The following is a 17,844-nucleotide window of genomic DNA, read 5'->3' as shown; positions in this document are numbered from 1 at the left end:
ATCGAAATTGTGACTTAATGACTTAATGTGATCTTTTCAAGGTTGGTACTTTCTCCCTAAATAGACCACATTGCCCCCCCAACCCCAACCCCAACCCTCCCCCCCAATTGAGTGACTGGGTGAGTCAGGACTTTGACTGGGGCACTCCTTCATTGCAGCGACTTTGTTGTGAACTTCAAATCACAGACAGCTGACTTAATGTTCTGATAATAGTTTAGATTTCTTGATAATAGTGGAAATCATCATTGTCTTAATATCCCTAAATAGACCACATTAACCCCCACTCCCCCACTGAGTAACTGGGTGATATGTGTTTTAGCCACACACTGCTGACAGGTGTGTAAAATCTATTTTATTACATAAATGATATGATTTAAACGTGGTTATCAACAGTTTAGAGAAGAGACTGCATGTGTAGCAAGGTCCATAAAGACATTTGGTGTGGAATTTTTTTGCCCCGTGCAGAGCTCCAACTTTAACCCTACTTAACACCTTTGGGATAAAATTATTAGTTGATTTTGACCTTTTGGATTAACATTGGTGCCTGGCAAATTCTTACATCTACATTGTTTGGAATGGGATGTCTAACCAGCTTGTGGTCAGGAGTCCACTGTTAGTCATATGGTGTGTGTGGGTCCAACACCGATATCACACTTCTGAAAAAGAAATTGACCCCATCATTTTATGATAACTGTTTGCACTACCCTTAGACGCAACAACTGCAACACAACACTAAGATTATTTATTGCTGTGGAGGATTTAAACCAATTCATCGGGTGGCTCGGTGGGTAGCACTGTCGCTTCACAGCAAAAAGGTCCTGGGTTCAATTCCCAGGAGGAGCAGTCCGGGTCCTTTCTGTGTGAAGTTTGCATGTTCTCTCCTTGAGCTCCGGTTTCCATCCAGAGTTCAAAAACATGCAAGTGAGGTGAATTGGAGATTAAAAAAAATGTCCATGATGACATTAAAAATTTTAACTAATGAATCTTGTGTAACCAGTAATGACCGGTCCTGTCATGAATTTAACCAAAGTGTGTAAAACACGACAATAAAATCCTAATAAATAAATAAACCAAGTCATCTTTGCTTGACTTTTAAATAAGGTCTAGTCACAGCATCTCCATTGAGTTGGACTTTGACTGGGGCACTCCTTCATTACAGCCACTTTGATGTGAACTTTAACTCAGACAGCTGACTTAACTTTCTGATAATAGTTTCGATTTCTTGATAACAGTGGAAATCATCATTGTCTTAATAACAGCTTTCCTGCACTTAGGATACTATTGTTCAAAAATTTACATTTTATCTGTCAAAAGTACATTATCCTAAAATGTCTTGGGATCCTTCAAGTTCCCTCTGAAATAAGCATTGATGTTTCTTATGGTTTGATTGCCATGAACACTAACCTTAGATATTGAAGTGTCTGTGGAAATGTGGCCTGGCTTGCAGTAAGTACAGTACAACAAATTCCTCTCTTCGCATATCCCAGCTTGTTTGGAAGCTGGGGCCAGAGCACAGGGTCAGAGCACAGGGTCAGCCATTGAATGACAGAGTTAAGGGCCAAAGTGGCTGCGTGGCAGAGCTGGGATTCAAACTCTCAACCTTTCAGTTGATACTACCCACTAGGCTACTACTGTCCCTGTAATTGGTATACCTATTGGTATAGTATTGATATTCTTTTTAATGTTGTTATGCAGCTTGGGACCACTGTATCTGCTTCCAAAGGGTTCATGCAAGAACTGAGCTTGTCAGTTGAAAAAAAGAATAAAGGTCAATCCACAGCCATTCAGATCTCTTTACCAAAGCAATCACTGCAGTCAAAGCAGCGTTCCTACCGCCTGGAGGCATTTTACACTTGTACAAATGGTAGCGTTTAGCAGGCATAAGAAAGGGACCAATCCACTTTTGCATTAAACAGTCAGAATGTAGTGCTCAGTACTTTTTTAAATAATAACTGGATGTATTATTTTGCATGTCACCCCATGACTTGGGAATACAAGCACAAATCTCAACACTGGATTTTGTTCAGGTTTATTTCTTAAAAAGACAAAACACAACAAATATGAATATTTATGCACAATGAAGGGATTACTGGAACACAACAGTATCTAACATAGCTGCGAGGCACTGCACAATATTGGACGTCATCAGTACATCCACATGCTCTTCCAAATGCCGTTTGGGATCCTAGAGTGGAAAACACAGGGAGAGAGGAGAGGCCATCAGAACCGGAAAAATAGTTAAAAACATCCTTGAATACAATTTATTTTCATTATTTCCATCAGTAACAACCAGTTTCATTTAGATTTTTTCTCTTTGTAATAAATGTATCTTCATAATTAAAATGTTGATGTACATGTCAATTTTAGCAGATTAAGCAGAGTACGGTCACTGTAATGGATTGACAGACTAAATAAAAGAAATAAAAAGTAAATACCTGTTTTCCAACATTCTTGATAGCCAGCTGTTCAGGAGTCATTTTGTCTTCTTCCTCTACAGCCTGAAAGATAAAAGAAAAGGAAAAACAAGAATATAAAAAGTGTTTATTGTAACAATGCAGATTAAAATCTCATATGAAGTAAACAAAGGTTTAATTACTCAACAATAGCCACAAAAAAAAAACTAAACAAAAGTACAGATTCATATTAAAGTATTTACATATGATTTTGCCAAGTCAGGGTTTGTGCCCATTTTAATAAGTAAGCTTTCATGAGATTTTACACCATTTCCCCAACCGGCTTTACTCTTCTGTTGAGGCTTTCCACAAGATTTCAGCGTTTCTGTTGGAATTTGTAACTATGTAGTCAAAAGGCACGAATGTTACACAAGTAGGTCTGGCTGGTTATTAAAGTTTCCCCACAACAAACTTGTCAAACAATGTCATTATAGATCTTGCTTTGTCTACAGGTGCACACTCATGCTGAAACAGCAAAGGGCCTTCCCCAAATGATTGCCACAAACTGGAAGCGCATGCATTATTTTATCATTGATTTTATACATCAGTAAGCAATGGGTGTGGCTGAACCCCCAGACTGATATTTAAGAGCAGGTGTGACATCTAGATAGAAACCTTTACCAGATGTGAATGAATGAACCAGACTAATGACATCACAGTTACAGTTGTTTAACTGTAACGTGGTTACCTTGTTGTAGTTCTTGGCCAGTTCAAGCATCTCCTTTACGATGGTCTCGTTAAGTTTGCAGTGTTCACTGTAGTCCTGTAATGTCAGTCCCTCCATCCAGCTCTTCTTATGCAGGTTTAACAGCATCTGGATGTTTATTTAACATAAACTGTTTAACATCAAGACTACACGCACAGTCAGATCCCTTTTAGATTTAGAATATGTATCCTAATTGTTGTTCAAGGTTTAATGAGTTACCTTTTGCTCAAGCTCGTTCTTCCTGTAGTTGATGGTGATGGAGTAATAGTGTCTGTTCAGTCCATGAATCAGGGCCTAAAAACACAATGGCATTATAAAAACAAAGCAGGCATCTGCAAGTTTAATAAAACATCAGAATTACCTAAATAGATCTATCAGGGGTTTGGTGGCTTGTAAAGGAAGTGGTCTAAGAACTATGTTCAACTAAGACTTTAAATCTGTATAATTCATTATTTTAAAGATATGACTGTATTTGTGGTAATTTGTTAGCAATGCTGTTGGTAACAAATACATTGTTTTGGTAAAGAATGTTCCCTAAAGCTTTGGGAAGCATAAGTACTAAGAAAAATGTCAAAATGTTAATTATTAATATGTTATTAATTTCAATTTGTTAAGAAAGTTAGGGTTTCTCTCTGACCAAGTCTCCTCTATCTTGACAGCTACAGTGTCTTTATGTGAGGGCTAACACGGGGCTCATGAGGACTTGAGGCGAGACATTTGTCTTTGTTCACTTCAGCTCATGCAATGTTTGACAAGTTGACAGATCTTTCTGACTGACTAGTGTGGCTTTGATCACATGAAATGGAAGTAATAAGATCATCCCTCTCAATCAAAGAGCAGTGCCAGTTATACTCTATTGGACTCCTGTTAGCAATTAACTTTGCTGACTACACACAGTGTGGTGGATGCTTGTCAGTTTGAGTGAAAATAAAAATAATTAATACATTTAGGCTGAGACTGGTGCACCATTAAGTAAATCTAGCTTTCAGATGTATATTTTATTTATATTTCAATTTTCTTGTTGATTTTTTTGCTTTTATTGACATAAATCACCAACTGACACAGGACTTTATTTGTATGTAAGATTTACATGAATAATCCTATTACATCGGCAGTAAAAAGAAATGGGTGAATATAATCTGATGCAGTAGGTAAGAGTATTTACTTTACCCACATGTAAGTGTTTACATACCTGGATTGAGGGCTTGTTAAGGTGTCCCAGGTTAGAAGTGGTCTGCCGTGGTTCATGTCCCAACACCATCATATTAGCATTGATGAGTCTGAATGCATCAATCACAACCTGGAAGACAAAAGGCATCATCAGATCATATAACACGATCCACTATGGACCCCATGTACAGAATCTACTCAGCCCTCCATGGTGCGCACTCACACTTTTCCAAGTCATGATTTGTGTATAAGTGAAATAAATCTATAATGTGACATGAGCCACTCCAGGCGAGTGGTACCAAAAAACATTCAGATGAGGGGTGTAAATGCAGTTTGGTTTCATAAAAACCCAAATAATGCAGGAACACAGTCCCCTCTCCTGGAAAAAATATGGACGTAGAGCAAGAAACTGAAAGCACCCAGTCATCCATGATATCATCTGTGAAGCCATGACAGGTAAAGGCTCCTGTTACAGAGCCATTATAAAAATTTGATGTGTATGCATCTAGCATGCACATTCACTTATTTATGGATTGTTTACCAAATGTCACTTTGAAATTTTTGCACATAAATCTACGCAAATGCCATTTTTCAATAAGGTGTGCCGCAACAAAAGAAACAGGCAAGTTCTATTTCTGGTAACCACCTTCAATGTGGCTTCTGTTCTGGTACCATGCTTTAAGATAATCAGACCGATTTTAAGGCTGATGTGCCCTGCCAGACGTTTGCAACAAGTGTCCTGATTTGTGATGTCTAGAATAGTCGCCTAGCTGCCAAAATGTAAGCAGATTTTTAGAGTGCATATAAGCACACTCATTTCTGCTTGTTAGTAAACAAAGCAGAACTGATGATCACATCGATTTGGCAACTGCTGCCTGGGACACCCTCTTCTAGCCAGTAAGCATAAGCAGGTGTATTAATACAACAGATTAGGAAGCAGTTCCATTATCAGACATATAAAAGGGTAAATTAAACGACTCAACACAACATAGCCTTACAGCCAGACAACATACAGCAGATGACACAAAGAAAATGAAACAGAATCAGATGCAGGAGATGCGAGCACAAAGTCGCACCTCTTTGCCCAAGAGACTCGTTAGCGGAGTTCTGCAAAATCCAGCAGAGTTGTTCTCTCATTGTGAGCCTGAACATTTTAAATAGAACAGGAGGATGCAGCATGTTGGCCTGCTCTGGCTGCCATACTGTCACTGCCGCTTGCCGCGTCGTGCCTCCTGTTTGAGCCGGGTATACAAGAGACTGATTCTCTGTGGTGTATACAGCAAGCCCACTAGCTGGAACACCGAATGCCTGTATGCTTTTATGAGAAAAGCATTAGCACACCTCGTTCCCATAGCGCCGCTACCATTTTCTTAAGCAGCCAACACAGAGGGTGTGAAGGCATACATATTTGAAAGTTTAAAGTGTGACAAACAGGGGCAATGCACACTTCCAAATGTGAGAGTAGAAGGTTCTTTGCAGGCAAAATAGCAATAGAAGAAAAATAAACATGGCAAGCAAGAAACAGAGAAAATGACCTTCTTTGAGGGGTGGGGGTGGGGGTGGGGGTGGGGGGTTTGCAGACGAACAGGCGGCCCTATATATAAACAACACTGTGCTACATATATTATACATGACTTGGCATCGCGCAATACAAACAATATAGATCACTGAAAAAATCACTGGGCAAAAAAGTGTTGAAATAAAACTGAGATCAGTAGTCCAGTCTGATATATTTAGCTTCCTAATTCTTTACACAGGGGGTGTAAAACATTATCTCCAATATCAGCTGTTAAAGTACAGTCACAGTAGTAGGCATCCCCTTTCTTCTCTGTTCAATCCAGTTTAATCAACCATCCAGAACCCCCCCTCCCTTATCCCAGAACCCCCCTAAAATTCAACCAATAGGGGATGAGATATGCCTCACACTTTCTTGTACGGCCCAGAAAAGGTGCTAATGGAACTACATCCTGCAGCCAGGAAATCTCTTGTTCCCCCAACACCCCCGCCCCCTACACACAGACCACTGAGTGATTGAGAGTGTCAATGCCCAGTGCATGCTACACGAGGAGACCGTTTTTGTTCTTTGTGTAGTTGTCACAAGCATTTTTCTAGTGTGATCATTTCAGTAACAAGATTTCCCCTATAACGAGGCTCTGCTTTTACAAGCATGTTTGAAGTGATCGCTGTTTACCGGTGTAGCATGCACTTTGCAAAGACTGCTGATAGAACAATAGTTAAAACAGCCAATGAGAGACCAGGGAGCACTGGGACTAAGACATTAATACTAAGAAAAGAGCAGATAATACTTGTATAAAACAGTTGAAACATAATAAATTTTATCATACAATGTACATAAAATACGGTATTGTGAATACACTTAGCGCTATAAGACAGCATAGTAAATAGCGCAACTTAAGAATTTATTTATTAGGATTTTAGCGTCATGTTTTACACACTTTGGTTACATTCATGGCATGACCGGTAATTACTGGTTACACAAGATTCATTCATTAAAGTCACACAGTCATGGGCAATTTTGTATCTCCAATTCACCTCACTTGCAAGTCTGTGGGAGGAAACCGAAGCTCCCGAAGGAAGCCTATGCAGACAAGGGAGAGTATGCAAACTCCACACAGAAAGGACCCGGACTGCCCTACCTGGGGATCTAACCCAACATCTTGTTTAAATACAACACAGCAAAATGTTGGGTTTCTTTAAAAGGTTATCAGTGTGCATTAGCAGTTACCTTTCCTTTGACGCTCTGAATAGGATCCACCACCACGGCCACGGCTCTTTCAGACAGAGCCTCAAAGCTCTGCTGTGTGTTAATATCCACTCCAGACAGCCAGCAGCCGAACCCAGGGTGACTGTGGTACCAGCCCACCACCATCTCTGGTCTTCAAAAAAAAAAAAAGAGGCAGAAAAACCACAAGCTTGTTAAACACCGCATTACTAACCCATGAGCACGAATATACATTTGCCTTCTCGGCCCTTTCTCTCAGGAAGCTTTTCATAAAATTTGGAGTACATAGGTGGGAATTTGTGCTAATGTAGTCAAAACAGCATGTGTGAGGTCAGTCACTGGTGCTGGATGAGTTAGCCTCACTTACAAGTTAAAACTGACGTGGTGTTTATTTGTTCGTTTGTTTGTTTATTAGGGTTTTAACATCATGTTTTACACTTTGGTTACATTTATGACAGGAACGGTAGTTACTCATTACACACACAAGGTTCATCAGTTCACAAGGTTATATCGAACAGTCATGGACAATTTTGTATCTCCAATTCACCTCACTTGCATGTCTTTGGACTGTGGGAGGAAACCGGAGCACCTGGAGAAAACCCGCGGACATGGGGAGAACATGCAAACTCCACACAGAAAGGACCCGGACCGCCCCACCTGGGGATCAAACCCAGGACCTTCTTGCTGTGAGGTGACAGTACGTGGTGTTTAAATTGAGGTCAAGACTTTGTGAAGGACACTGATGTTCCTACACACCAAATTCATGCACAGGAGCAGAGTCATGCCGGAACAGGAAATGCCCCTCTTAAACTTCTCGATATTATTCCCCTGTTAGCAATAAGCATGTCTAAAACACGCTAATTCAATAATGAGCATGGTGTCTACATACTATTGGCCCTATATTTTACATCCTAGTACAAGATGAAGTTAGTAATGTTATTTAAAAATATTTGTATTCACACTCTTACCTTCCTGTCTGCTTCAACATGTCCAACATCTTTGCTTGAAAAACAGGATCCACAGCTTCCACACTCACACCCTGTCACCATAAGCAACATCTCATTAACCAAATAAAGCATCATAAAATAGAGTGTTGACAATATGCATTAATAACTTCACAACTTTTGGTGGTGTTTGGCACATCAGTCTAAAAATGATAAAATTCCACCTGTTTGTGTGTCTCTAAATTTCAGTAATATCCCCAGATTTATAGTTTAGACATTATTCATCAATGACTTAAACAAAGATGACATTTTGACCCATGTTTAAAATATTTAAACCGTTAATAACTGGTAAGACTGGCAAAGCAAGATGATAGCCCTGCAAGAATGTTTTCATGCAAAATAGCTTGTTCCAAAACCCATTGCAGCACCATATGCACGTAAGTTCGGCATCAGACGCAGATAGCTATTTACAACTGGTATTTATTTATAGGTGTCTCAAACATGCCTCCAGTGACCATTTATTACATATCACAACTACCACAAAGTGGCTCAGTGTCAAAGTAAGAGAAGACTGACACAGTCCAATACCAAAAGTGAAAAGCCTACATTTAAAGCACATTCATTGTTAAACGCTACAACTAAAATGGCAAACTTTAACTAATGATGATCGACTTAAGTATCCTGATTGGTTGACGTTGTATTTGGGACATTGTAGCTCCCTACTTGTAGTCCTTGTGCAGACATTACGCTGTTATGATGGCCTTCAAATGCATGTCTTCAGATCAATATTTGTGAGGTGTGTGAAAGCTGTGCAGCAGGAGTGAAGTGAAAATAGGGATGTGACTGATCCCAATTTAACAATACCCAATAATGCTGTTTGTTAAAAAGCACTACATTTTTTATTCACTGTGCAAAAAAGCTGGCGCTATGCTTAGAGCTGCACATGACGTCGACTCGCACAGTACACCCGTGTAAGTTCACCATAGAATGGTAACCAACATCATCTTTGCTGGTGCTGGTTTTAGGGAGTTGCAGCTTTGCTCAATCCCCACATTTGGTACCTCTATTTTCTGCTGCCACCTCACAGTCCCTCAGGGAATTATGGTGTTGCTGGGAACACTGATTACACGATGACATCTGCCATTTGAAGAGTGCGACCAAATCCACCATGTTGATACAAGCAAGTCTACAATTTAGTGTGTTGGGTCTTTGGGATGTGTCCTTTTGTGTTTCTATGTTATAAAGTAAATGTAAAGGGAGCATGGGTGTGAAAAAGGTAGAATATAAATAAAATGTATCACTGCCATTTGCATGCATGGCATTCAGCAGACACTTTTATCCAAAGCTACCTACAATTTTTACTGAATACAACAGTGGCAAATTGGTGGTGGTGAGGATTAAACCAGCAACCGTCTGCTCACTAGTCTAGTAGCTTAATCACTGAGCCCAGTACCATTTATCAGTAATCATTATTTTTATTTTCCTTAAAATTGATTCAGTTGAATGAATAAACCTGAAATGTTTTGTGATACTTTGTCTTGTGTGAACCACAACAAAACAAAAAAGAGACACAGTATAAAGCTACGTTTGGAACTGCAAGCTTGTAGTTACGCCAACGTGTAAGTGTGAAAGAGTGCAAAAGCTTGGAGGAACTCACTGTGCCTGACTGTGGCATGGCAAACACATCGATCACACGCACAGTGTAGTCGTCCACAAATTCTCCCAACATGAGCCCCATAACCTCCATGGGCACACCAGCACGACCGTGCTTAAGCATCTGCGGCACAAACATTGTGACATTGTACACATGAGGGAATGTGCGAATTGTATAAATTGACAATTTTTTCCAAAGACAACTGAGGTATAGAAAGTCTACATCTTGCAGGAAATTAATCCAACGTGTCTGCAAGAATGCTCCATTCTAATTCAAACATATTTTAAGTATAGTTTTAAGTCCCGTGGAACTGCATATATTTTAGGCTATATAAGCATTTTAAACACGGAAAAGGTGATCTCTTATGTTCACAACAGCAGTCAACAAAACAACATGAAATGACATTGATAATTACCATGGTGTAATTTTAATTACTCTATTTCATAATATATTTAATTGTCAAACGCAAATTACACCAAAGCTACAATAAAATACCATTTCAGACAAGGCAATTTTTAGGAACCACTGACACCCTGTACATTATCTGTGTTAATATAAATACAGAAACATATGACAAATTTTGTGCAAGAGCATAAACTCACCTTAAGCAAGGCCAGAGATGAAATGTACACCTGTTCGGCCGTGTCCACAGCAGGGGCATCTGTGGGGGGACCCTGCAAAAACACACAAACGCCACCAAAGTTTATTCAAGGAGATCACAGAGATTAAGGCGATCTCTTAAGCAAATCTCCAGGGCGATGCATGGGTAAACAGGCGGGTAAATAGACGGATGGATAGATGATCCTTGCGAGCCCTTTTAAAAAGCACTACATTTTGGATGTGAGCCTTGGTACCATGCCTCTAGCAATACATAACAGTTGCCAGCCAACACTGTGGCTGAACAGATCAAAACAAGTACCCTCAATACTCTCTAAAACTATAAACTTTAGCCTTGATGTTTTGGTCTGGATAACACTTAATAATTCAGACATTTCATCTGTTTTTGCCAGGAAGACATGTTTAACACAACAACACTGATTTATGCCCCAACCCCAAGCAAAGAGATATCAGTATTAATTAGCCAGTTAGACTTTCATTAACGTGGCTCTTTGCAGCACCTGCTAATGACTTGCAAAAGTGAGTGTGACCGGCACATCCAGAAGTAATGTCTTAAATAGCCGTATAAGTAACACGATCAGCTGTGTTTGGCTAATTGCAGAAAAGGCCTTTCACCTTTTTCACAAGTGATGAAGGATCAAGGACACTACTCGCTGTTCTTACACAAACCCAGCAACACGGATATATTTTAATGACTACAGCCTGGAATGAGGGTATCATAATCTGTCTGACGGAGTGGAAAAGCGGGGAGATTTAAAAAGAGAACGCAGCAGGTGTGGTGAATGTTCACACCCCGAAGAGGTGTTGTCTGTCAGCAGGGGCTAATCAAAATTCATTTTCAAAGGTGGGGTTTAGAAGCCCAAACAGCAGTAAAATGTGAGATGTAAAAAGGAAACTTGAGGCATATGTTTCGTCAAAGGGGAAAATAGATTTTGTGATGATTTTTTTTACCATAAATCTGTCAGGACACAATATAGGGGTGGCGAGGTACGCTCAGGCCTCGCTCCTTACAATGCACATACAATGCCATATGGACAAAAAAAAAAAAGCCAATCACGGCCTCAACTCGGTGTGGCCTAACATGGTATTTCCCACACTTTAGATTTACTGTTTCTTAATTATTATTTTTTGTATATTACGCTTAAAACAACTCCAAAAAAATAAAAACTGACCTAAAACAACAAAAAAGGAACCTAATTTGGCTTTGTGTATTGAGTTTATATCCCCCCCTTCCGTTCTCTCTCCCTCCCTCAATCAGTGGTTGGCTGGCTGAGAGCGGTGTGAATCTAAGGGAGGCAGCCTGTTATTGAAGGTGTTAATTGGCAGAGTTGGAGCGAGTTTGAAGATTTCCCCCTCCCCACCATGCACCAACTCACCCTAGGCCATAAAACGAGTGACAGAGTGCACTCATGCAACTTCCTAAACATTAAACATTACTTTTAAAATACGGCAGGTTCATAACAAAAATATTCAATTATTTGAGTGACTGAATGCCAGTTCTTACAAACAAGCGTATGGTCAGGGAAATGTTATTCAACAAAATATTAGTGTGAAATGTAATTACTGGTAATAACTGCTTGTGCCACATCTAACTAAAGATTAAATAACACACAGATTAAAGATCAGTTTTTCCACATTGCTGTATAGACATACTTTGCAAAAATTTAATTTAAGAGTGTGATGTTGGGGGGCTTTTAAGATTTAAAGTCAAAAAGGCTTTTTTATGAGCAATTCAGAGGTGATCTTGCGCTTGTACTATGGATATGTGTCTTGCATAACCCAACTGCATTGAGCGTCATATTACAGACTTATGACTGGACACTGTGCTTCAAAATTTTCAGGCAGAAAGCACAACTGATGGGTCTGTTGTTTAAAACAAGTTGCCCAAACCCAGAGCAGCAAAAGCATCTTTACACCACCACACTAGCTCCAGGATTTTTGTCTGTTGGTATTATGTTCTTATTACGTATGCTGTGCTTGCCCAATGCCAGATGTAACAGAACCCATGCCTACCAAAAAGTTCCACTTTAAATAAATATAACATAAAAAAAACATCACCTTGTTGACCCCAAGACTTTCAGTCCTCAAACAATGATCCTAAGAAGACCTGGGGTAACATATGTGAATTTATTTTATTTATTTATTTTGCAAATGAGACAAACTTGACAATGTTCCTTTTAAAATATTTCCCATTAATACCATTATTCCATTCTTAAGTCATAAAAGCTAATCTTTTTTACACAGAGCCAGTTAATAAATGAAGCAAAAGAGTGTTTTTTGTTAAGTCTTTGGCATAAATTTAACTCAGCATGAAGACAAACATAAAATATACTCTTTCTCTCTGAAAATAAAATAAAACGCTTGTCTAACAAGTCTCAATAAATGTTATTTTAAGTTTTACACTTGCTGAAACCTAAAAGCACTTTTTTGGCATCTGTGCACAATTAATTCCATAGCACGTTTTACATCAAGTCGAGTATGGGAATTGTGCACCTCATAACTGTTACTGTGGCAAATAAGGTGTTTAATTACAGAATTCACACTGACTAATATGGCTCAGACACTTCAAACATGACGCACGCCAGTCTAAGCAATTAAGAAAACAATATTAAACTCTACAGCACGACAAATGCTCATTTTCATGTTAAATAAGTTTTGTCTTCCAAAAAGTTATTAAAATAGCTCCAAGTAGGCCAAGTGCAGATTATCATTGTTTAAACTAAGTGATAATCATACTCTTTCTGCTCTATAACTACACAGCAAATGAAGTGGTTTTAATGGTCCTATTTTTTTTTAAAGTTTATAAACATGCAGAAAGTAGACTGGCTAGTCTATGCTACTGTGAAGAACAAACAAAAACCCTGAGAATCGCTATACACGGCATGTAATGTGACTCAATCTAATCAGGCTGTCCTTGACAAGATATACGATATAAACAGAATTGATACAAACTCATAGTATAGGCAGAAATTTAAGTGTGGTAATGCAAAATACACCACATGGGGAAATGCAACCTATGCATTTCTGCACTTAAATGGCAGGAGTAAAAAAAAATGATGCATGCAATAATTTATCATAAACATTTAAAATATTTTAATGTATAAAATAATCTTCTAAATGTCCTAAACCTACTGTATTAGACTGCACACAATGCTTGCTAGTTTAACAAGCAAACACAAGGGTTGTCCTAAACCTACGCCAGTCATGATACACTATGCTCATAATACTAATTGCACTATTGGTAAAAGAGTGTAGTATTTAAAACACAGCAGCTCACCTCGGCTTTATGTGAAGCCTAATACAGCAAGTTTAGGGACCTGTTTGTTGCATAAATTACATGCAAACTGGGATGCACCTTATTTATAATAGTCTCTTACGCTTTTTTTTTTTTACACTGTTTGCACCTTAATTTGTAATTTAGTTGGTAGAAGTAATGTGTAAACACCAGCGACTGATGGCACCTTTCTAATTGAGTACAATTACTGGGTTAGCTCATGTGTGAATAGAAGCCACTACGTTACTGGCTAAGATCCTACTGAGGATGACAACATAAAACATGAGAACAAAAATGCGGATGCTCGGTTTTTGGACAAAATACCTTTACAGGGTGTTCTATTATATTATGTTTAATTATACCAACCACATACTACAGAGAAGTGAAAAATGAATTGCCTCTTTCTGATATCACATTAAGTCACTTTGCCATAATCAGTTTGCAATGGTAGACTGCACACATGGGTCAGCTTTCTTTAATGTCTTCTGACTCGTGTCACTTGTAGCAGACTATCCAGCTTATTTGTGGCCTCTTATCTTTTGTCCTTCCACAAGTCACTGACTTCAATATTGTCATGTGGGTGTCAGCTGTAAACTTCAGTGGGCAGCAAATCATATAATATTCCTCTATAGTTGGTCGAGAAAGAAGCTTTCAGGGCAATAATTAAAACAGTGGATTCCAGGTATGTCTCATGGGGTGAAAATACTTCAGGTCAGTTGCTAAATCAATGTTATAAGTGAAGTGGAAGCGGAGATATATAAACTTGTCCACTTTTCTACTATAGACCAGTGATTAAGTTGTACAGTGGAGTTTGCAACTGTGGTGTTACTTGTTAAAGGGAGAGCTAAGGGTAATTGTATAATACTTAAACATTAAATAAACAATAAAAACTTTATTTATTGCAACTCTTTTTTACGTGTACTGATTCCATCATATATTGTGTTGTTTTGTGGGGCCAAGCAAAGCTTATAGTACTTAAAACCTTCACTATATACATTTAACTTTAAAACCTTTTACATTCTATGTACTTATGACAGTAGAATCAGCCACAGACATATAAAAAGTCCCAGCAATACAAAAAAAACATACCGTGATATATCGTGAAACCGTCAGAATCTTAAAAAATACAGTGATACAATTTTTTGGTCATACCGCCCAGCCCTATTCGTCAGTAAACATTTTTTTACTCTAGTAAAAGTAGACAATCTGAGAGCAGAAATCTGCAGAAACCCTGTTCGCAAAAAAACAATAAATGTTACTCTGATTGACTTTTGTCTGAATAAGCCCAGAAGACAATCTATAAAACCACGAGGAAGGCCTATATTACTAGCACTGCACGTTTTCTACATGTTCTCTCTGTAGCTCGGTTACGTCTCTCTCTCTCTGTGTGTGTGTGTGTGTGTCTCGCTCGCTCTCTCCACGATATTAAAAGTGTTTTCGGATTTGAATTCTGACAATAAACAGCTCTTATGACTGATTAATTCCCTCTACTGATGCCAAGCTGAATGTGTGGATTACAGCCAATAAGAACTGCGCAGAAATAAAAATTATATAACGGCTCCCAGAGACGCATTTACACTTATGCGTAAAATATTTATTATTGATCAGATAGGATAAGCAATGTTTTACGTTCTGATTGTTTTATTTTTTGTAATAAAACATTTGAATACTGTGATTACACTGTAAAGTTTGTAGTTGTGTCATTAATGTGAGGATTTTAATAAAATAAACAAAACAATGAGTATTTTTCCTTATTTACTAATCTTTCTGACACCATGAAGCTCAGCAATAACATGACATTAGTTAATGGGGCGGCGTGGTGGCTAAGTGGGTAGCACTGTCGCCTCACAGCAAGAAGATCCTGGGATCGATCCTGGGTTCTTCTGTGTGGAGTTTGCATGTTCTCCCCGTGTCTGCATGGGTTTACTCCGAGAGCTCCGGTTTCCTCCCACAGTCCAAAGACATGCAAGTGAGGTGAATTGGAGACACAAAGTGACTGTGTTCAATAGAATATAATCTTTTACTATATATATATATATAGTGTGAACTGGTGAATCTTGTGTAATGAGTAACTACTGTTCCTGACATGAATGTAACCAAAGTGTAAAACATATGTAAAACAAGTGTTAAAATCCTAGTAAACAAACAAACATAGGCTAATGAGTTAGCATGACACTTCGTTACCTGTCCCAGTCCAGGCATCCCACCACCAAGCCTCAGGAGCCGATCCATTATATTATCTACAAGTGAAAGAAAGTGAAGACAGTTACTGTTTTAAAACGTGTTACTAGGCTTTAAAACAGTCTGGTTTATGACTTAGACATGGTAAACAACGTTAACTGCTTTTTAGACTCACACCACCGTACTAAACAGCATGCTAAAACGTATGCGAACTGTGCAGCAGCTTCTAACTGAGGTAATTAAACACGAAACGAACCGTTTAAACATCTAAACTAATACAAAGCGCTAGGTAAATATATAATACAACTTATTTTAAAACTAGCTCAAATAATGTAAACACTAACTAGTATAACAGTAGTGTGTTATGGTAGCTAACAGGCTAACCGGCTAATTCAAATGTTATTGTACTGATAAAAATACACCATTAAGGCTAATATGTTATACAAGTTTATTCAATTAAACGTCTTGTTAAATGTTAGATTGACACACAGATTGTACAGTGTATTAGAAAGCACAGACACTTACCAGTATAATGTGAATTTAATCCACTGCTTAGCTTCTGTACGTCTACAATGAATCAGCCCGAATTACTACAGTGAATTCAGCGTCAATAACTTGGAAGCTCATGAGGAAAACCTGGTCATATTTCAAAATAACAGTCTCTTACAGCGAGGTTTTTTTTGGCGATTTTAGAACCCTTTCAGAACCCTAATTTCGTTTGTGGAGTCAGAATAATTGTAATATACAGTCGTTTTAATGTTTCCATTTACTGAACCGTTTTTTTTTTTTTTTTTGCATTTACATTTTCAGCATTTAGCAGACAGTATTGCAGTAAGTTAAGGGTTATGAGCCTTGCTCAAGGGCCCAACAGTGTCAACCTGGCAGTGGTGGGGCTTGAACCAGTAACCCTTTTTCTCACTAGTCCAGTACCTTAACCGCTAGGCTACAACTGCCCCTACTTATTACCTTGTGATTTGTTGGAAATGTAAGCCAAATCTAGCAATACCTTCCAAAAGTATTCGGGACAGGGACATTGTAAGACTGGAAAATTTGTGGAATGATCAGAAACACCTGTTACGGGCAGAGCCTTCCCTAAACTGTTGAAATTGAGTCAAAAGCATAACATTTATTGTATTTACTTGATAACCACCTGTTAGCAATTAGTGTGGCTAAACAATTATATAAACACACATTATTAGGACAGGAGTCTATGTACTTTTGGCTATGCCTGCATTAATCTGTATGAAGCAACAAGTGTGTGTGTGTGTGTCCTGTGATGTCCAGGGTGGTTCCTTCCTCGTTTCCTTCCACAACCCTGACCAGAATAAAGCGGTAGTCAAACAGACAGTGAATAGATGAATTATTGTAGTTAGTTTTTTTTTTCTATTTTTTATTTATGCATTTTCTTCCAATTTAGCGTAGTCAGTTTGTCTTCCGCTGCTGGTGGATCCCTGATTGCAGTCGAGGTGGGTATATTGCTGCTCACGCCTCCTCCGACCCGCGCGCAGCCCTTCTGCGGAACCCTTTTTCACCAATGGACTCTGCACAGGCGCCTCTCTATCTGCTAATCAGGGTCCTTACATAGCATTTTGAAGACCCCACCCACATATCCCGGTCATCCCGCCATAGCAGAACCGTGTCTGCTGCAGGCACTGCCAATTATGCCCACTAGATGGCACCCAGCCGACATGTGGCAACACAGAGTTTCAAATCGAGGAGTTCAGAATCTCGGCGCTGATGTGCTAGCGGAATTAATTTGAGCAATTTAAATTGTATTTGTGTGTGTGTGAGGACTGAATGACTACATACTGTACACTACATATTGCATCACTAAAAGATCACTGGAATAGACCCTCATTTGCATACCGACAGCGTCAATATTGTACAATAAATCAGGGCACTTGAAATAGTTTACTGGAGCTACTGGCCAACTGGGTGTCTACACAGACATGATTTGCTATATCTGGCGGATGGTTCTGTGATGGATTGGAGCCCTGTCTAGGGTGTGTTCCTGCCTTGCACCCAGTGTTTCTGGGGAATAGGACCCACAGCAACCCTGATCAGGATAAGATAAAATGAATAAATAAATGAAGGAAAGGAA

The 17,844-nt window shown here is 38.9% G+C and overlaps 1 protein-coding gene across 1 annotated transcript; it reads right to left on the bottom strand.

The window, feature by feature from the left end:
• Positions 1-2,013: 2,013 nt before the first annotated feature.
• On the bottom strand, positions 2,014-16,337 carry psmd14 (proteasome 26S subunit, non-ATPase 14). The gene is made up of 11 exons (XM_063012670.1): positions 16,269-16,337; positions 15,747-15,802; positions 10,273-10,344; positions 9,674-9,793; positions 8,041-8,111; positions 7,076-7,226; positions 4,352-4,459; positions 3,379-3,453; positions 3,142-3,267; positions 2,436-2,498; positions 2,014-2,185 (listed from the first exon to the last, which is right to left on the bottom strand). Exons 2-11 carry the CDS (start codon positions 15,792-15,794, stop codon positions 2,087-2,089), a joined length of 933 nt encoding a protein of 310 aa, XP_062868740.1. The 5' UTR covers positions 15,795-15,802; positions 16,269-16,337; the 3' UTR covers positions 2,014-2,086.
• Positions 16,338-17,844: the final 1,507 nt, after the last annotated feature.

Source organism: Trichomycterus rosablanca, chromosome 17 (assembly GCF_030014385.1).
Source record: "Trichomycterus rosablanca isolate fTriRos1 chromosome 17, fTriRos1.hap1, whole genome shotgun sequence".
Taxonomy (NCBI): domain Eukaryota; kingdom Metazoa; phylum Chordata; class Actinopteri; order Siluriformes; family Trichomycteridae; genus Trichomycterus; species Trichomycterus rosablanca.
Note: the sequence above shows the minus strand (reverse complement) of the source record. Positions and strands in the feature narration are given on the sequence as shown.